Source organism: Chanodichthys erythropterus, chromosome 23 (genome assembly GCF_024489055.1).
Source record: "Chanodichthys erythropterus isolate Z2021 chromosome 23, ASM2448905v1, whole genome shotgun sequence".
Classification (NCBI taxonomy): Eukaryota; Metazoa; Chordata; class Actinopteri; order Cypriniformes; family Xenocyprididae; genus Chanodichthys; species Chanodichthys erythropterus.
In genome coordinates, this window is record NC_090243.1 from 19,312,581 (window position 1) to 19,334,492 (window position 21,912).

Genomic DNA, 21,912 nt, shown 5'->3' on the forward strand with positions numbered 1-21,912 from the left:
AAACATAAATTTGTGTAATTTAAAGTAATTTACTCCAAAAGTACACGTAAATGGGTCGCCAAATAACATCTCAAATTCCTGCTGAAAAATACTTCATTACTTAGTGGCATGAGGAAATGAAGTGTCATGTGTCTCGTTTAGTTCTTGAAGGCAATGAGACCGATCTAATAGTGTAATAATAAAGAAACCAGACACCTGTGTTCATGTGAACATCTTTCACAGGTGTCGTGTTGCACGATCAAGCAGCCACAGACAGTGAATGACATACGTAAAAACAAAGAAATGGATCTAAAACCATTTCGAGACAAACGAGTGAATATAGAAACAGGCTTTGGTTTAAAACCTCCTGAATGTCCCTTTAAGGAATGTGCATGTTCCCACAGTCGACTGTTGTGAACCACATAGAAGTTTAAAGCACATGAAATTAATTACATTTCAGTCTGAAGTATTCTATTGAACTGCCATGTGTGAAAAATATGATCAAGGGAAGCCTTATAATTGATTGTAAACTGTAAAAAAAAATCCCAGTAAAATTTACGGTAAAAAAACGGCAGCTGTGGTTGCCAGAACTTTACCGTAAAAAAAATCTGTTAAATTTATGGTAAAATAACGTATTTCATTAACTGATATAATGTTAATTTACCAACCTAATGAAGTACTAATATCTGTTTTGTACCTTTTATAATACACTGACAGTCACCAAACATATTGGTGATAAGAGTCACATGATGAATCAAAGTTCATCACAAACAGATTTCCCACAAGCTGAGGACAATACTAATACATAGAAAGAGCACACAGTGTCATTCACACACACACACACACACACACACACACACACACACACACACACACACACACACACACACACACACACACACACACACACACACACACACTTAAACACCATCATGGTAACATGCATGATATTTTTAAAATGCAATAAACATTAATTTAACAACATTAGATGTGACATAAAATCCTAATGTACATAACTGATTAGAAAAAAAATAGAAAAACTAAGAAGAAACAGTTTTTCAACGAAAATATATCAAATGTGAAGTGTCACGCAGGGAATTGTGGGAATGACAATTTACGTTTTTTCACTGTAAATTTTACAATGAATTGTTATTTTTCACTTCCAAAAACTGTGAATTTAACAGTATTTTACCGTAAAATTACATTAAATGTACCGTTAGATCTATTACAGTTATTCACCGTATATAGTACGGAAACTTTCTGTAAACCAATTGACAGTTTTTCACCGCAGCATTTTTACAGTCTTTTACTGTTAAAATCACGGTCATTTTTTACACTGTAATCTAGTTTTAGTGGTTTAGACAATGTCTTTTAAGATACAATACAACTTGAGCAATCATTAGTAAATGCAATGTAACATTTATTTATGCATTCATTCATACTGTATATTTATTTATCAACAGCGAACATTTAATTTGTTTATTTCCTTTTTTCTGTGACAGACTTTTATATACAGCAGAGAATATGATTTAACTGGAAATTATGTTACCATTGAATTTGAAGAATTTTGAATTATTTTGTTCAGGCTATTACATACAGCAAAGAATCTAATTTTATTGGCCATTGTTTGGTAAACATGGTTAAAAATAATTTTTCTATATCCACCATAACCGCCTTAGCTGGCAATGATATCAAAGTTGAGTTATTCCTCATAAAAGTGTAATTTATGAATGGTTAAAGTCCTCAATAAGACTTCAGGATGCACACATAAGAGAACTTATGTTTAATTTCAATTATGTGATCTGTTTATTTATTCCTAAGTATGAAAAAGATCAAATTTCTCATCTTTCTCTCTCTCTTTTCCAGAGTTTGAAGGAGGGATTGACCGTACAGGAGAGGATGAAGCTGTTCGAAACTAAAGACTCCAGAAAGATATAACACACTCTTGTTCCTCTTTGTATCCTCACTCTCTTTTTGTCTTCATTGGTTGGTAGATGAAGCAGGGTAAAGAACTGTATCTTTCTGATCGTTTTAATATTGTCCATGTGAATTAAGGGAATGAAATGTTTTAATATTGACACATTGTTTTGCCAACCTTCAGCTCTGATGAACCTCATATTTTTTATCTTTTTTGGTCTCTATAAGTCCTGAAGCTATTCCTCATCATCACAGTATATATGAACACACTCAGTATTGATCTAGAACGCTAGACGTGTGTGTCTTTCTCATCTGAACGGAGAACTGGCTGCTGTTGTGTCTTATCGGGGTGCTGGAGACATTTTTATGATTATTCTGAGAGAAGAAGAATTATTGACAGAGAGAGATGTTATTTTGCCAATGATATTGTAAATAAGTCGTGTACGTGATAACACTTTTTCAGACTTTCTAGTACTGTAACCTTGAGATGAAATGACGTGGTAACGTGAGTGCGAGTGCGTTTTGTAGAGTGTTTTTGAACGTCAGAGATGATTGTGTTAAAGTCATTTACTTGAGGAGAATCTAATTGCTGTTTTAATTGCTTTTGTGTTGCTTTTGGTTTATATGAACGTGCAAAATATAGAGCAACCAAACGTGATATCTGCTGTGGGTGTTGCGGCGTAAAAGCGTTCGTTCGGCTACTGATAGTGAGCTTATTTCATCCTGTAATTCGTTCCGAACACGGGACATTTTCGTTGTGGTGTTCCAGAGGTTTAATACTGGCCTTTGCATGAATATGAAGCACTTTGAGTCGTTGATTTCTGTGTTCTGGTTTTGAAACATGTGATTCCATAGGCCTATTCCTTCTGCTCCTGAAGTCAGAAAGTATTGAACACACAACTAAGAAAACTCACTGTATAATATTCAATATTTGCTTTGTAAATATTTGGTTTTAGAGAAGAGTTCTTTATCCCGTTCTCTCGGTCTGCATAGAGAAAAAAAAGTATCTTTATATCTATGTATTCACGGTATGTCTACACCTAATTGCCTATATGTATGAATATTTTTATTTTGGTGTGCGTGAATGTGATGCATCTGTAATAATAAAAATGTTTTTGAATCAGAAATCCAAGTCTTTCTTTAAAAAAAAAAAAAAAACCTGACGCGTCCGCCATCTTGGAATCATGATGCTGGTCACCATTCACACTAATCAATGATTTTTCATTGAAATTGTCACAGCCTTTGGGGCCGTTCACACAGAACGCGTTTTTCTATTCCAATGCGCTACTTTCCCATTGTTTTTCTATGTAAACACGCGACGGACGTGCATACGCTCGCGTCTTTTGCAGCGCCTCACGCGCCGCTCATCAATGTCAGTTCCAAAACAGTGGACCAATCAGACGAACTTGGAGGCTGTAAAAACCACCGGAAACAGACATTAATAAAGAGAAATGTTGTCTGGTGAACGACATGAAGGTTCGTGATGCAGTCGATCTCCTCAGAAACTAGCCGCTGCTGCAGGGTTGCCAGGTCCCCCAGTAAAATTTTTGTTTTGGTGCGGTTCCCCTGCAGTGTTGCCAAGTCTGCGGTAATTGGTCTACTTTTACACTGTTGCCGCGGGTTGTTTTTCATGTCCGCAGGTTGAATCGACCCAAAATAACTTGATATTTAGTCCCTGGAATTTTACCCCCCGCAAATCTTACCCCCCGGGATGTGATTTTTACTGAGGGACCCCCCTGAAATGCCATCGGGCTAGTTTTGGGCTAGTTTTAAAGAATTAGTTCACTTTCAAATAAAATTTTCCTTACAGTCGAAAAGAAATGAAGGTTTTTGATGAAAATATTCCAGGATTTTTCTCCATATAGTGGACTTCAATGGCCTCCAGACGGTTGAAGGTCAAAATTACAGTTTCAGTGCAGCTTCAAAGAACTTTAAACGATACCAGACGAGGAATAATGGTGCGTTCACACCGGACGCGAATGAAGCGGTAAGCGTGAGTGATTTACATGTTAAGTCAATGCAAAGACGCGAATTGACATCCTGCGGCGCGATTTGCGCAAGTTGAAAAATCTTAACTTTGGCGAATTTCCGCGCCGCGTTAACCAATCAGGAGCTTGCTCTAGTAGTGACGTGACGTAGCGAGCTGAGGCAGAAATTCGAAACAACAATGGAGGACAAAATCATCGTCGCTGTACATCTTCATACATTTATAGAAACAGAAATAAAAAGGATCGTGTTTGAAAGAAAGTGAGTGAGGAGGTCGGACAAAAAACGGTCTTTACTCAATTTGAGATAATATATATATATATATATATATATATACACATATTAAGACTACAAGCCAACTAAAGACGACCAATTGAGCTTATTGGCTGTAATTTACAATTATTTCCCCACTGACAAGTTGTGTTTATTCAGAGGAAGTGTGCAGAAAGCAGTTGGAGAGTCTGGGACACATAAAGGAGCGGGAGAGCCCCTCTCATGACGCGAATTTGCGTCTGTTGTGAAGGGATTTTCACGCGCGAATTAAGCGAGTAAACTCAAAATGTTCAAGTGTCCAACTACGCGCGAATAGCGTGATTTATTCGCGCAAGTCGCGTCTGGTGTGAACACAGCATAAGAGTCTTATCTAGTGAAACGATCAGTCATTTTGGAAAAAAGTGTTAATGTATATGCTTTATATAAACAAATGATTGCCTTTCAAGTGGTTCTACCAAAACCACACTTTCTTATTCTTCAAAAAGCTTACGCTGTATGTCCTACGCCTTCCCTATTCTACTTACGGAACGAACACAGAACCAGTTCCGTTTTTTTCCGTAAGTAGAATAGGAAAGGTGTAGGACATTCAGCGTAAGCTTTTTGAAGAATACGGAAAGCAGAAGCACATACAAGGCAATTATTTCTATTTATAAAGCATATACAGTTGAATTTTTTTTTGAAAATGACCGATCGTTTCTCTAGATAAGACTCTTATTCCTCCTCTGGGATCATTTAAAGCCCTTTGAAGCTGCACTGATACTGTAATTTTGACCTTCAACCGGAGTCCATTGAAGTCCACTATAAGGAGAAAAATCTAAAACCTTCATTTCTTTTCGACTGAAGAAAGAAAGACATGAACATCTTGGATGACATGGGGGTGAGTAAATTATCAGGAAAACTTTTATTTGAAAGTGAACTAATCCTTTAAGGAGCAATTGGGTGGGTTTTGTTGTGAAAACCTGGCAACCCTCTTCCCCTAGTAAAAATCGCATTCCAGGAGCTAAATATCAGGTTCTTTGGGGTCGCCGTTTCGTATAATGACGTGAGATGAGTTGAACACATGATCTGGTGAAACTGATGAGCAGCAGATGACCAATACTGTGAAGTCTAGCAGCTATCTGATGCTCCACCACTGTCATCATCAATAACTGCATTATGTTCATCTGGATCTTCACACAATATTCAACTGATAGAAAAGGTATTTCAACTATTATAATTATTTTATATACGATGCATTCATAGTATAAATAAAGTACTATATTGAAGTCTGTACCCTGAAAAACATTTGGTGTAGGATTTACTTTAAAATTTAAACAATTGTCACTCAGAAATTGATTGTAAATGAAAGAAACATTGAATTAAACGTAAAATGAAGTATTAAAATATTGAAATAGTATTTAGTTGTATATCGTACTCCAATAATCTTGGTTTTATTTATGATTTTAAAAAACAAACACCCGGTTTCACAGACAAGGCTTAATAGTCCTAAACTAAAATGCATGTTTGTGCTGTTTTAACTGAAAGTAACTTGCACTGACATGTCTTAAAATGTTGTTTTGTCTCAAGATGCACACCAGTAATGTTTTTTTTTTCTTAGTGTACGTTTATAAAAGCTACTTAAATATCCTTATTGAACTAAGGACTAATCCTGGTTTAGGCTAAACCCTGTCTGTGAAACCAGGCCAAAGTGTAGGATTTGCGTTTGAGAAGTAATGTCAGTACTGGCCAGCAGGGGGAGTCACGGTTCAGTTTTACTTTGAATGTGTTTCTTTATAATTCTTGCCCCAAGGGCACCAGTGAGCAAGATAAGACACATCCAGTGATCCTGTGTCCAGTGGAAACATGTAAAAAAATAAATAAATAAATAATAACTAGCATATCAATGACACTAAAAGAACACTGGACAGAAATGGTCAAAAACTGGCCCTGTTATAGTTTTTGTTAATATTTTGAATTAGATTTTATTTTTATATTAGATTTTACATGTTTTCATTTTGATTTTTAGTTAAAAATTGTAATTTATTTTATATTATTATTATATATGTCTTTTAATTAAGTTTTAGTTTAATTATTTTTAGTTTGTTTTAGTATTTTAAACAAAAATGGAAAAAATTACCTTGACAACTAGCTGACACACACACACACACACACACACACACACACACACACGTACCTTTTTGTGAATTGTGGGGACATTCCATAGGCGTAATGGTTTTTATACTGTTCAAACCATATTTTCTATCCCCCTACACTAAACCTAACCATCACAGGAAACTGTGCATACTTTTACTTTCTCACAAAAACTCATTCTGTATGATTTATAAGCCATTTGAAAAGTGACATGGGTAATGTCCTCATAAGTCACCCTCTCCTTGTAATACCTATGTCATACCCATGTCATTATACAAATTTGTGTCCTGATATGTCACAAACACACACACACACGTATACCATTTATTTTATTTCAATTATAATTTTTTTATGCTTTTAGTTTAAGTTTTAGTTAATAATAATAACTCTCTTAGTCTGTAATTGACCTGAATTGATCTTGTAGATTTTGGTTCGTTTGCAAGGGTTTTGAGTGCATTTTTGACATTTTGATAATGACATCTTTTGTGAACACAAAGTGCTTGATTTCTGCCACAAAATGCCACAGCTTTCTAAACAAACGTTTTATGCCTACGCTAATCATGCAACTTGGTTTATGAAATTATTTATTTATTTTTAAGTTGCATTCAAAATTCACTTGACTCAAAAATGTCCTCCTTCCCAGGTGAAAAAAGTACACTTCTATAATGTACTTAAAGTGCTCTATTATCACACCCTAATTTTGTACTTAATATACTAAAAATTCTACTTTATTACTTCTTGAGTACATTTTGAGTACACTTAGATGTTCTTTTTATTTAGTTTGTTTGAAACATAGGTTCAGGTGTACTGTGGTAAGTGTAAGTGGTAAATAAATATATTTTTTTACACTTTATGTACATTATAGAAGTGTACTTTTTTCACCTGGGTCGGAACACACATGCTTGTTTGCCCTTTTTGAAGCTTGAAACCCCCACATGACAATTTGTTATATTGATTGTTATATAAATATTTGTGATATGGAGCAGTATGAACACTCTACCAAATAACTCCAGTGACAGGGTGAATAGAGGATATTTTATTTTTGGCTGAACTATTCCTTTATGCTTGTATTTCAGACATGAAAATCAGTTAAAACTTTGCATAGATTAAATGTTAATGTTTCCCACTGTAAATCATGATTCACCCATTGAAAGTAAACTATTTTTATGCAACCCTAGTATTACCTGTTTGAGAAAGAGATGGAGGGAGAGAAAGTCTTTTAGAGCTTTGAATCTTGATTTGATCAAGTTTATTTCGGAGGCGTTTATTGAGCGTTTGTGAATCATGAATCCAGCAGCTGAGGATTCAAAGCCCAAATACAAACATGTTTCAGCTATTAACGCCCTGTGATCACAGTTATGTAAGTGCATATGTGGGTTTGGTGTGTGAAATTTACCATCATACATGTCTGTCTGTCTCTCATCTCAACACTGCTGCTTCACTTTTTATGAAATTAAGTCTGAAGGCAAGGGACTAAAGGCAAAATTAACTTAGACTAGTGTAAAGAAATCATCCATACACTTTTATTTTTTGATTGACACTTTATCAATTTGTGTCTATAAATTTCAAGTTTTTGAAATATCCACTTCAGTATCACTTTCATAAATCAACCTTTACAGTTTCATTTCTATCTATATTCTGAAGGGTTTTACTGAGGGGTTTGTTCATATATAATTTGATTCGTTTATATTACATTTTATTCCTAAATCATGTATGTGCTTTCTGGCTTTGACTGTATTTTCTGATCTATGGAGAGATAAAAAGAGAAATCCAAAATCCACTCTAATATTGTTAACAAAACAAAACAAGAATGTTCAGATTTCCGTTCTGGAATTTTATGCAAATTGACCGTTCGCGAAGACCCGCCCCCTTTCATTTCACGCACATTTTTGTGGCTCTTTAATGTGTCGATGTAGCGCCTCATCAAGCGGCTTGTGAATCGATCATCTCTTCCTAGTATTTCATTTATAGCATCAAATAATCATGAATGAACATCAGAAGGTATGTTGTTTCAATCGCGGAAAGACGTCAGTAAACACCAATTTTCAAGTTCAAATCCACCTACGTTAATCTTTTAAGTCCTGACTGCTTTGTCGGACAAAATGGCAGATTTGGCGTTATGATTGGTTAGATCGCCTGTCAATCAAACTCCTGGTGAAGGGTCAATTAGTGCATATTTAATTATATAGTGCCTCATTTGCATATTTATACCTACACTCTAAAAAATGCTGGGTTAAAAACAACCCAAGTTGAGTAGAAAATGGACAAACTCAGCGATTGGGTTGTTTTAACCCAGCAGTTGGGTTAAATGTTTGCCCAGCCTGCTGGGTAGTTTTATTATTATAGACAACCAGACTAATTACTAGAGGCAACAATAATAATCAAAAGGTGAACATTTATTAATAATCAATTTAATAAATGTTTATTGTTTAATTATTATTCATTAAACTTAAGCATATTAATAAATGATAATTTCCAACATACTTTGAGTTCATTTTAAGCAAGCAATATAGTAATTTTTATACAATAGTTGAGTTTAATTAAACTACCCAGCAGGTTGGGCAAACATGTAACCCAACTGCTGGGTTAAAACAACCCAATCGTTTGGTTTGTCCATTTTCAACCCAATTTGGGTTGTTTTTAACACAGAATTTTGTGTAACTTTCCAGAAAACTTGTTATGCAAAGCAATTGTCCTAATGTATGTATTAGTTGACATCTTTACCCTGTTCACCTGTGGTGTTTTGCCTTAACTTGATATAAAAATAAATAACTGCAAATTGATACTTTGTTGCAGGGTAAAAAAAAAACCTGATACTTTGTTGCAGGGTTGTTGTTGTTGTTACGTAAGGATCTAATCAGGGAAGATTCTTGATGTTGAGCTTGCGTTGCTTCCTTCACCCTACTCTCCTTTTCTTGAATTATTATATCTTCATGTAAGACGATGCAGGACACCTGGAACCACGTTGTGAGGAGAATGTTCTGTTACGTTTCCATGGAAACAGAAACCACAGAGACGGAGCTGAACTCCAGTGTGAAGCGTCCTGCTGAAGGACAAATCATAACGAGGTGTAGATAAATGTATTAATAAATACATATGCAAATGATTAGTGGAAGCCATTACCTGTAGGCTGTACATCAGTTTGTTTGTGCAGGTTGGTTTGGGGCTTCAGTCTCACTGTTAATGTCATGTTTGATTAAGCTTTACTTCTGCAGGATTCAGTCGGGCTTCATGCGTTATTAAACATCTCTCACTTGAGTTTTGGTCAATGGCGTCATTCAAAATTAGGCCTATATGTATTACACTAAACTGTATAATTAACCATCTTATCTAAGGGTTAAAAACCATCAAACTTCCTTTTAAAAGACTTTTTAAGTATTAGTTTATCAAACCAGCATTACAGTATATGAACTTCAGCTCACTTTAATTCAAAGTGTGAATTCAAACTGCAACTCTTCATCATGTTTCATGTAATAAAATGCATTCTCAATACTATTCTCAATGGCTGAAAAGACTAAAAATGCTCCAGTGAAAACCTGTGATTTGGTTAACAGTAAGTTCCCTTACAAAATAGAAAGAAACACTGTAATCTAGCCTTAAATTTTATGTAATTTTAAAGTAAAGTATTATTAAATGTACCATTTTTTGGAAGTAAAAAGCCATAAACTGACATTCCCGGAATTCCCTGTGTAATTTGATGGTTTTAGAAATGTATTAATTAAGTTGGGTTGAAAATGGACAAACCCAGCGATTGGGTTGTTTTAACCCAGCGGTTGGGTTAAATGTTAACCCAACTATTGTTTAAAAATGACTATATGCACTCTAAAAAATGCTGGGTTAAAAACAACCCAAGTTGGGTTAAAAATGGACAAACCCAGCGATTGGGTTGTTTTGACCCAGCTGTTGGGTTAAATGTTAACCCAACTATTGTTTAAAAATGACTATATGCACTCTAAAAAAATGCTGGGTTAAAAACAACCCAAGTTGGGTTAAAAATGGACAAACCCAGCGATTGGGTTGTTTTGACCCAGCTGTTGGGTTGAATCTTAATCCCAACCTGCTGGGTAGATTTATTTAACTCAACTAATGTTTAAAAATTACTTTATTGATCACTTAAAATGAACCCAAAATAGGTTGGAAATTAACATTTATTAATATGTTTAATTAATAATAATTAAATAATAAACATATATTAAATTGCTTTTTAATGAATGTTCACCTTTTGATATTGTTGCCTCTAGTAATTATGTGTCTGATTTTTAATTTCCAAAATATTTTGGGCTCATTTTAAGCCAGCCATATAGTCATTTTTAAACAATAGTTGAGTTAAATAAAACTACCCAGCAGGTTGGGTCAAACATTTAACCCAACCACTGGGTTAAAACAACCCAATCACTGGGTTTGTCCATATTTGACCCAACTTGGGTTGTTTTTAACCCAGCATTTTTTAGAATGTGTCTGGCTTAAAATGAACCTAAAATAGGTTGTAAATTAAAAATCAGACATATAATTACTGGAGGCAACAATAATAATCAAAAGGTGTACATTTATTAATGATATTAACATTTCTTATCAAACCTATTAATAAATGTTTATTTCCAAAATACTTTGGGTTCATTTTAAGTGAGCAATACAGTCATTTTTAAACAATAGTTAAAGGCAAATATTTAACTCAACTTCTGGGTTTGTCCATTTTCAACCCAACTTGGGTTGTTTTTAATCCTGCATTTTTTTTACAGTGTATATAGGGTTTTATGTTAGTTTTGTATAGTAAGCAACATTTTATTAACTGAAATAATGTTAATAGTATATATAAACTGGTAAAATCGAAAAGTTTTTGCCAATAATGGACAATCTGTAAAACTTAAATGTTGTTAATTTTGCTTGCTATAACCTTTACCATAAATTTCATTTTTTTTTAAAGTCTGTGAAAAAGTTTGTACACCCCATATTGATACCTATTGATCTTCATGTTAGCAATATTGAATCTGATCCATTTTGACAAATAACCAGTCAGATGAGTCTCTGTAAAGATTTTGTTTCCAGTTCAACACAAATTAAAATGGCGTTTTCTCTTCTAGCTTCAGTAGCAGGTGTCGTTCTCTCTGGCAGAAATCACGTCTCGTAGGCGTTTCTTGTCATTGTCGTTCAGTGTCCTAAATTGGCTGTTTTCAGCAGTTTTGCCCTCCCTACAGGATTTCTACTCCCCACAGCATTTATATATGATTCAGATCTCTGCTTTGACTTGGCTGTTGTATAACCCTCATCATTCCTTTGTTAATTTTGTTTTGTGGTCTGTTGTAAGCTCCATGTATCCAAATATGTGTTCACAAGTGTATAATGTCATATAAAAATGCTTTGCAATAATACTGAAACAGCAGAAGCAGAGATTGACCTAGTCTTCATTTCTTAATATTTTTCTTTTTTTTCTTCTTTTTCTTTCTTTTTTTACAAAAAAAGTTGTACAGTACAGCTCACAAAAGTTATTATAACTCTCCGTGCTTTCTCAATGAATACATTGCTTCACTTCACTTCAAACTGGTAAAATCGAATTTTTTTGTCCTGAAAAATTGTGGTTGATAAATCACATATTGCTTTGATCTTTTCATTATTGCTTCATGAATGTGCCCTTCATACTATCATACAGTGGCATAAGACACTCACACACACACACACAGATATGCAGCAGCATTCAATCTGAGCCACAGTTTCTAATATTGAGTGATTATTTTGTCCTTTGTCTTTCTCTTTAAATTAATATTCCGGGTCTAATACAGCCAAAGCTCATCTCAAACATCTGACATAGACTATTGTCAATCACACAGACAATAATTTTTGTCGCTCTGTTGATGAAAACAAGCAAAAATGGTGTTTGCGCTTATAATGGGCGTCTATGGGGCAAGACGTTCCAGATAGTTTAAAGACAGAAATGTGCAGCTTATACTTTTAAAACTTATGTTAAAGCGATTATATTAATTATTCAATGCAAAATGTGTGTTATATTAGCTCTAAAGTTGTCTAAATCACTAAAACTACTTTTCGAGGCGGATGAACATCTGCGTCTGCACTAGAACTCCTGTAGATGGCGTTCTCTCTAGGTAAAAAGTCTCTTTTCTTTGCACAAACCGTGGAAAAGTTGCTGCTTATTGCCTGGCTTCACATGGTATGACAGGCTCTAAGAGGTTGGATTTAACTGTACACATCAAGGTAATTAAGTAGTTTTTAAATCACAAATCCCATGCCAACACGCTTGAGTTTGGCTCTACTTTATATGATCTATAAGGATCATTCAAATAGCATTTCAAATGAAGCACATGGCCAACAACAAGACTCACATTGGATTCCAATAGACCTGATATCAACAACTTGATTAGCATAAAATATAACTACTACTTTAGTTTTGGTGACTGAAATATAATTATATTTACATCAACATTTTCCTTATCCGCCATTTTGAGTGGAGTTTTTACTGAGCTTGTCGCTGTACTGACTGGAGAAACTGAGCTTTTCAAAACTGAACCGAGTGCGACATCTTACTGGTCAAAGTGGTGTCAAATGCTACGAAACCTCAGTCTAAACATGCATAGACACCTTTTATGAAAATTGGAAATAATTTTTTGAAAGTACAATCAATTAAATGAAATCTACGAATTATCAAATTCCGTAAACATGTAATGTCTTTATTTTATTTGTAGGGTTTTCACGCCAGTAAGAGACAATTAAAAGGATAGTTCACCCAAAAATGAAAATTCTGTCATCATTTATTCACTCTCAAGTTGTTCTAAACTTGTATGAATTTCTTTCTTCTGCTGAACACAAAAGAAAATATTTTGAAGAATGTTGGTATGGAGGGTATGCACGTGACGTCACCGTCGACCGTTATGACTGCGGTCACGCCCACTGAGTGGCAAGAGACTGAGCGGCAGCATTGGTTTTCAGTGTGAATGCCGCGAAAAACACACAAAACACATCAAAACGGGAAGTTTGCGACTGACTGTACAAATAGCTTTGACACAAAACCTGAGGTATATATTTACAGACTGCTGAAAGTTACAGAAAAGAGAAGCAAATGGATCACTGCAATTCACAGAAACAGCTGGAATTCAGGCAGAGAAACATGCAGTTATCATTTTGTGTCAAAATGGATTTTGAGGTAAAATCATACCGTATATATAGTATTGTTATATATCGTGTTGACAACTCATCAATTTAATATTTACCATCTTATATTCTGCATGATTGGGTGTTTTTAAATAAACACTGACAAAAACTATACAAGTTTTAGGGCTGGACGATATGACGATATATATAACATAGATTTAGACCTATATTGTATTTATATAAAGCGTTCACGGGCAGATATGTGTTTCCCCGGCGTCGAAATCAGCCAAATGTCAGAAAACACGACTCCTGGCTGCATGTCAATATCCATGGATTATTTTTCTTTGACATGTCATAAGGAACACTTTCGAGCCCAACCTTTAGTGTAATCGTTTTTTTTACTCGCGTTTTCTCAGTTTCCTCTATTAAATCCAGTCGCAGCAGCTTCTTTTGCCGCTCAGTCCAGCTGAGGGAGCGCGTTCTGGCGGGAAAGTGACGTCGATGCATACCCTCTGTTTTGTAAACAAACAGTTGATGGGCACTTCCATCGACCCTTTCACGGACTGTGATGACGCGTTTTAACGGTCATCAGCATGGTAAATCTTGCAGTTTTTTTATATTTACATTTTTTAAAAAATATGTACATTTATAACGCAATACTTAGTATTGTTTTACCTTTTAATCAAATTACAAAAAACTAGTTAACACTGCTGTGAGGGTGTTTGTAATACAGTGGCTATCGGAGTGATGGTAACGTTGACTTCTCTCTCTCCTGACTGCCGTTGTCAATCTCGCTCTCTTTTTTCCCCTCTTTTTGAAAGTTGTGAAAACACTGTTGTTGAGTTTTTCTTTTGCTATTTGAGAAAATGGGGATACAAAAAAAAAAAAAATGAATGTATTCTCTCAGTCACCGCCATAGAATTGTAGCCAACTATGACGACTTCCGCTTCGAGAAACCCGGATATGTGAAAAGGGTCTATTTTTTTTTTTTTTTCCATACTATGTAAGTCAATGGGGTCCATCAACTGTTTGGTTACCCGTATTCTTCAAAATATCTTCTTTTGTGTTCAATAGGAGAAAGAAATTCATAAAGGTTTGGAACAACTTGAGGGTGAGTAAAAGATGTCATAATTTTCATTTTTGGGTGAACTATCCCTTTAACTACTACTTTTCCCCTTTTTTTATTATACAAATGTGTAATTAAACATGTACATTATAAAACTGCTCCAAAATTAGCTATGCACAATAGTGTTTTGAAATGTAATGAAAGATGTGATCGACCTGAAGCGGCGCTTCCAATGAGTACTGCGAAGTACCTCAAGAGCAATTCGAAAGCATACCGCCTCGTTTACTGAAATCACGTGACTTTAGCAGTTTGGTACACGCTCTGAATCACTGGTTTGAAGCAAACAATTCGCAAAGCTTTCGAAGCTCCATAAAGCAAGTTGAAGGAGAAATGTGATGGTGCATTACAATTTGGCCAAAATAAATTTTCTCTGAATAAACATGCATTCCATTGAGAGCACCTGTGATACCTTGAAAGGCTGCCTACGTAGACAGCTACAGTGGCCGTCTGGCCGACACAAGTCAAAGATGTCGTCGTCTGAGACAGCAGCGAGTACGTTAGCCAGTCAAGCAATGAGGTTTCTTCTTACTTCTAACAAAGAATGGTCTCTGCTTCTAATAAACCAGATGACTACTACTACTACTTATTCATGAGTTTTCAACGTAGTGACGATGCAAACTCTCTCTAAAAACACCAGTGATTTAGAAGAGCAACATAGTGATGAAATGCACTCTGTAGAGCAGTTTGTCCATTTAGGGCTGCTGTAGAAACATGCCGGCGCATAATGGCGAACTGATTTGGATGGGGTGCCTGCGGTGTATGAGATAGAAATGGCTCATTCTAAGGTAATAAAAACATAACGGTTCATTATGTAAGGTCTTCATACACCACTGAAAACATAGTTATGTATATTATATTGCATTTCTCTCAATAGATCCTCCCAAATTTTACACATTGCACCTTTAATGCCTTGCCCCATAGACTTCCTTAGTGCATTACTGTAAACATGATTTTTGTTTGCCTTTACATGAAACGCTGATTAAATTATATTTATCCTGTAATGACAGCTTTATTTAACCTGGAAAATTCCTTAAATGAACAGCTAAAATGCAAGATGTTGTAAGGGTTTTGTCGCAATAATAGAAAAGAGAAGATGATAAAAATGCAGTTTGTACTCAACACTCAGTCCGACCGTGTGCATAGATCAGTGAATATTTTGAGACACTATCATTCTCAATCTTTATATTAGAAATGCAGTAAATGTTGGCATTCTTGAATCCCATTCTCTTTATGAAAAATTCAGCAGGAAGTTGAAATATATGAAGACAGAGGTAAATGTATTAAAATACGACATTTGAAGGGAAGTTTCTGGATTCACACAGAGTTTTCTATCAGGCTTTTCTGTCAGAGCCTCAGGGACAAAAGATGAAGTATCTAAATAGTTAAAATAAGAGGATTATCCCAATGAGTTCTCTGAAGATCTGCCACTATATTAGGTTACATGGTGCAAACTGATAATGTCTACATTATATATCTATCTACCTAAATATATATCTCTCTATTTTGCTGTAAATATATATAACATATATGCTTGAGCATGTTGTAGTTTTAGGAGAGTTTGCCATTTAACCTTCTCCTTGTGCGTCTCACACGAGGCATTGTGCTCAGCTGCACAAAACACACACACACGCACACACACACGCACACGCACGCACACACACACACACACACACTCTCAGGTGCTCACATTGTTCACATGGTCTGTCTAGGTAGTGCAGTTGTAAAGGGGAATTATCATGTCTCACTGATCAATGTGTGTGTGTAGATCTCCAGGGATAGTGTGCCCTGGCATTGCTTGTCATTTGTGCTCGAATTGAATGCAAAAATAAATTTACTAATATCGCTCTTCGTAAATGTAACATTGTCTTTGTTTTTCTCTCGCTAGAAATTAATATTGCACACAAAACCACGTATCTATGCAGAAATATTTACACATTAAAGGAATAGCTCTCCAAAATTAATGTTTTTTATTTTTTCATTATTTTGTCATAGTTTTCTCACCCTCATGTCGTTTCAAATGTGTATGCTGTTTTATATATATATATATATATATATATATATATATATATATATGGAACACAAAAGAAACTTCCTACAGTGCTTTTCTACATGACAGTTCATAGCAGGGTTGCAAAATTGGAAAAAAAGTTGGAATCTTTCCATTTGAATTACCGGGAATATATTGGAATTAACAAGAATTAATGGGAATAAACTGGAAATTGTAGGTTAACCTATAAGAGGGAACTTAAATGTAGTTGAAAAGAACATCTTGCAGCATAATCTTTGTTAAAACAAATAGATTTAATGCAAATTCGGTTAAATTTTTAACCTGCGCATTCCTCAATCACATGCACACAGCACATATGGAATATGTTTATTTTATTCAACATTCAAGTTTATTTGTTGTTCAATGAAAGAATCGATTAAAGTTCTACTCACAGATAAACCAAAGTCAAAAATTTAATTTTTAATATTTTGTAGTAGATGCATGCATGTCTGCTTATAACTAAACAAAATGTTTATATTTTTGTTTGTATATGATACAGATACCCCAATTTTCCATTTAATTCCCATAAATTTGGAAAGTTTCCGTAAATTTACTATAAATTTTCTGCCTCAGTGCAACCCTAGTTCATTACATATAGTTTTCAGTGACCTTGGCTCTTAAAAGTCTATATGACTGTATTCAGTGCTCTGAAGCCAAATGATAGATTTCTATGTGATAGAAAACCAAATAGCTCTTCAACCAAATATGCAGGTTGGATATCAGTGTTTATAAAATATATAAAAACATATAATAAGAAAGAAATTACAATTTATAATAAATTTATTAAAAACATATATAATATACAGCTTTTATATAATTTCATTTATATAATTTTATTATATTTTTATTTTTTATTAATTAACAATGTTATTTAATTTTAATATAATGAAACCATTTTTTATTATTAACTTTTTTTTTTTACAAATATATATTTTTTGTTATAATTTTTTTGAAATATTTTCTTTTGTATTTCACGGAAGACAGTCATACAGTTTGGAATGACATGAGAGTGAGTAAAAGATGACAGAATTTTCATTTTTGGGTGAACTATCCCTTTATGAATCAAGAGTTTAACAGCTAAACTATTGTCATGAAACAAAACGAGGAAAAGATTCAAGTTTTTCCGTGCAGGATAAAAAGATTCCTACTGCCTTTCTCTCTCTTCAAAACAGCATCTCCAATCTCAGCTAAACGTCTCTCCAGCTTTCACACATACACTCGTTTGTTTTTCGCTCATTCACTCGCTCACTCTCTCCGTATGGCACTTTGCATTGTTCTGCATTTTAGAAGCTCCAGTATCTCCAGGAACGAAACATGAAATTCGAGTATCAAAAAGGTCATAGTAAAGGTTCATATCTCTGACTCCCTTCGGTATGACCTTTGCTCCGTGCAGCGAGGGGTCTGCAGTCGGTCGAAATCATGTCGAGGGGTTCTCTCTGGGCTGAGGCTCCTCGCTCGCTCTGGCTTTATCCTTTCTGGACTGTCGTCCTCCTCCTCTTCGTGGCTCAGGATCGCCAGCTCGTTCTCATAGCAGAAGTTGGCGCTGGGCACCACAAGGTACTTGTTTTCCATCATGTCCTTGGCACTGCAGCGAGGGGTGGACGGCACCTCGTAGGTCTTGTGGAAGTGTGAGTAATCAACCTTGTATTGGTTCTTTTCCTCGAACAGTACTGGCTCGAATCGATGCCCCCAGAGGATCTCGCTGGCCAGGTAGGAGCTTCGCGCCTGTGCCGTCATGGCCGTGGCCTCCACCATGCCCTCCAAGATGACCACGATCTCAAAATCCGCCGTTTCGAGATCCTGCTTAGCGATGCCGAACAGAGGGCTCTCCTGGTCGATTTGATGCAGGATGGTGATTGGCGAGACGAGGAAGATGCGGTCCAGTCCTTTGTCGAAACCGACATTTATGTCCAGCTGGTCGAGCGGGATGAACTCGCCTTCGGCCGTAACCCGCGGCTTGATGAGCTGCGCTCGGACGTGCGCCTCAACGATGTGACTCTTACGCAAGTTCCCCACCCGCCACATCAAGCACAGTTTCCCGTCACGCATGGCGATGACGGCGTTATGCGAGAACAACAGAGTCTGAGCTCGCTTCTTGGGACGTGCCATTTTGGCCATGATTGCTCCAATCATGAAGCAGTCGATGATGCTGCCCACAATGGACTGGAAGACCACGAGAAACACTGCGAGAGGACATTCTTCCGTCACACAGCGGAACCCATAACCGATGGTCGTTTGCGTCTCGATGGAGAACAGGAATGCTGCGATGAAACCGTTCACCTGCAGCACGCATGGCGTGAAGTTGTCATCGCCCGCCGGGTTGTCCAAGTCACCGTGGAGAAGCGCAATAACCCAGAACGCCAAGCCGAACGCCAACCAGGAAACCACAAAGACGAATGTGAAAATGATTACCAGGTAGCGCCAGCGGATGTCAACGCAAGTGGTGAATATGTCCGCCAGGTAGCGCTGGGACTTCTCGTCCATGTTGGTGAACTGCACATTGCACTGTCCATTCTTCTTCACGAAGCGGTTGCGACTTTTCCGTCGAGTGTGGATTTTGCCGTTGCCATATCCATTCATCCCTCCGCCATGCATGGTTGTTAAACGCAGACCATCCTCCTCCGTCGACACGATACTATAGCGACCGATCCGACCCACGCTCATTCTCTTTAGCACTCCACCTTCCTCTTTTTCCAATCTGGAGTTCCCTCTCTTTTGGAGCGGTTAAGTAGTAGTACAAGTCCAGGGTGGTGGGTGGTTTAGTTGTAGTGATGTTGGGACAGATCCAATCAACAGTAGAAGCACTTCGGTTTCCTCAGACCCTTGGGAAAAAGAAACAGATCATCATGTTTATATCAGTTCATAAAACTGTAAGAATGGTGGCATTTGAGAGTGACTCTGCATATAAAAACATTCTTATATCAAAGTAATCGATTTAGCAGGTGTTTTTATGCAAAGCTATATGCAGTATTCATTATTATAGAAAATATACTGTTTATAATTATTAAATAAACTACATTTTTGCAGTTTATGAGTTTTTGCTATGTTGGTGTTATGTGGTTACTCCTGCAGAGTTCAGCTCCAACACCAATTAAACACACCTGAACCAGTAGAAGTAGTAGTAGTACAAGTAGGAGCTCTCAGACAATTCCCATCTTACAAGCTGTAATTACGAGCTGTAGGAGGACTTGAACGTGAAGTTGAAATCACGTAATTGTGGTAATTACGACATTGGCGTGAAAACACCTTTACTATTTATGAGCTGCGCAGGATCTTTCCCCAGGAACTAGGGACTTTGGGGTGGTACTCGGTGTGTTTTGGCTGCAGGGATCAGGATCTAAATGATGTTCCAGGTAAAAATTTGCCCCTCAGAAAGTCCCTGCTCACGAGGTAGTACTTTTCAAAGTTCAGGAACTTTCGAGGATGGGACTTGAGTACTGAACATGCTTTTTATTTCAACCATCATTTTTAAAAGTCTGTTGCGGTGTGTGCTGTAAGAGTTGTTTGCGTTTTGAATCAATGAGTTTCAGGCTTTATTAAGCATATATGCGGAGAACGAAATCCATCGGGAGCTGGAAAGTCACACGCAGTCCTACGTCACAGGACTAATTTGCCTCATCTTCAAGGTAGAGACATGGAGACAGAGATGGAAATACAGACAGCAACAGGTCTGGGGGAAAAATGTTCTGGAACAAATTGTTCTGGGTAATTTCGGTGGAAAAGAAACTTTCATAGGTGTGTTAAGGCAAGTCTACAGGACAGTGGCCCTCCAGGAAGCAACTTTCTAGTTCCCGCTGGATTTCGTTCTTCGCATCTAAGCTTAATAAAGCCTGAACCTCATTTTCGGTCCATCGGTCATAGTTTTTAAACTCCATTGTTGAATAGCAAACAACTCTTATTGCACGTACCGCAACAGGATAAAATGCTACTTGGAGTCAACCAATCAGCATGTTCAACTCCCAAGTCTCACCCACCAAAAGTTCCTGAACTTTGAAATAGTACTACCTTCCAAGCATGGACTTTCTGAGGGGGGAAACTTCATTTACACCCTGGTCCCTGTGGTCGAAACACACCAAGTCTGTTTTCACACCTGAGCGTTTGTTTCGGAACCTTGTGCGTTTTCTCCCTTGGCGCGGTTCGTTTAGGCATATGTGAACACGGCAATAGTGCTCGGACCCACACCAAAACAATCGCTCCGAGACCGCCTGAATGAGGTGGTCTTGGCCCGATCGCAAACGAACTCTGGAGCGGTTCGCTTGTGGTGTGAAAGAAATCCGACCCAACAGACCAACCACCCAAACAATATCATATTTCATAGAGGGAAATGTGTTAAATGAAATGCAGCAGTGTTCGATTCTGTGAGTGAGCACATTAGTTACTGCAGTTAAAAAAACCAAAGACCACTTCATCATCTTAAAATGCTGTAATCGCGCTCATCCGTGCACATCTGCAAGAACACTGTCCTGATGAAGCTTTGATTCCCGCTCTTGTTGCATTATAACATTCATATAGTTTTTCCATGTTTCTTGACACTGTTAACCTATCAGCGCTGGGAGAGAGAGAGCTTGAATTAATATGAATGCAGTATATAATTTAACAGCAGGAATGACGGCTACATTCGTATAGTGTTTGCGCATTTCTCAACAGTACAAAGAAGTACTTGACAGTACTTGTCAATCATTTTAATGGATGACGCTGAGAAAACTCTGACCAATAACAGGCGGAGTAATATTCTACTATGTGAGATCACAATATAAGGCACAAGCTGATATGTAATTTTTTAATGCATAAATAAATGTGAGAACTGTGCATTTGTACTAGAAGATGCTAATTTTGCGTTAATTTATAAAGTACAAACAAAAATGTGTCACATTTAAATGCATAATTAATTTTACATTCTGGCATTTATGTACTGTTGACTTCTGCTTCCGCATCAGCAAATGGGAATTCAAAAGAGAACACATTTTTTTCTTCTTTTTTTTTAATTTGAAGTATGATAGAACTGTTGCAATTATTTATTTTGACAATATAGAAAGTTAAACATTTAGTGTTTACTTTTTTGGTTAGTTTTTGAAACGGTCAAACTGTAGAAGTTCATTGATTATACATAAAATTCAATGAAGGTTGAATAATCTTTGAACTATGTAGTTATCTGCATGTCTCATCCATGGAGATGCAACCACGGAGAACAAGCTTTTGGGGTTTTTGAGAACCAAAACTGACTAAACAAGTTGAAATTGTGTGAGTTCCTTTATTAATATGCCTGCAGGTGAGGAATGATTTTAAAAAAAAAGGTCAAATTCACTCAGCATTCCTTGATCTAATTCACTATCTCAATTACAATTAAGTACAA

At 36.4% G+C, this 21,912-nt stretch overlaps 2 protein-coding genes across 9 annotated transcripts in view; one reads left to right on the top strand and one right to left on the bottom strand.

Moving 5' to 3' along the window:
• The window catches only part of si:ch73-103b11.2 (protein outspread), a 52,885-nt gene extending 49,845 nt beyond the window's left edge, over window positions 1-3,040 (top strand). For all 8 annotated transcript variants that reach the window (XM_067378597.1, XM_067378599.1, XM_067378596.1 and 5 more), the window contains one exon: window positions 1,846-3,040. Coding sequence is in view for 6 of the 8 variants with exons in the window: in XM_067378596.1 (XP_067234697.1) it covers window positions 1,846-1,917 (72 nt within the window). In the remaining 2 variants the exon portion in view is untranslated. The remainder of the gene's footprint in view (window positions 1-1,845) is intronic.
• A 14,869-nt stretch (window positions 3,041-17,909) lies between these two features.
• Window positions 17,910-19,223, bottom strand: kcnj12a (potassium inwardly rectifying channel subfamily J member 12a). The gene has a single exon (XM_067377458.1). The coding sequence runs from the start codon at window positions 19,221-19,223 to the stop codon at window positions 17,910-17,912; it is 1,314 nt and encodes a 437-aa protein (XP_067233559.1).
• Window positions 19,224-21,912: the final 2,689 nt, after the last annotated feature.

Bases quoted from the DNA above. Each gene is read 5' to 3' on its own strand.
- kcnj12a (XM_067377458.1), bottom strand. From the start codon at position 19,223: ATGAGCGTGGGTCGGATCGGTCGCTATAGTATCGTGTCGACGGAGGAG.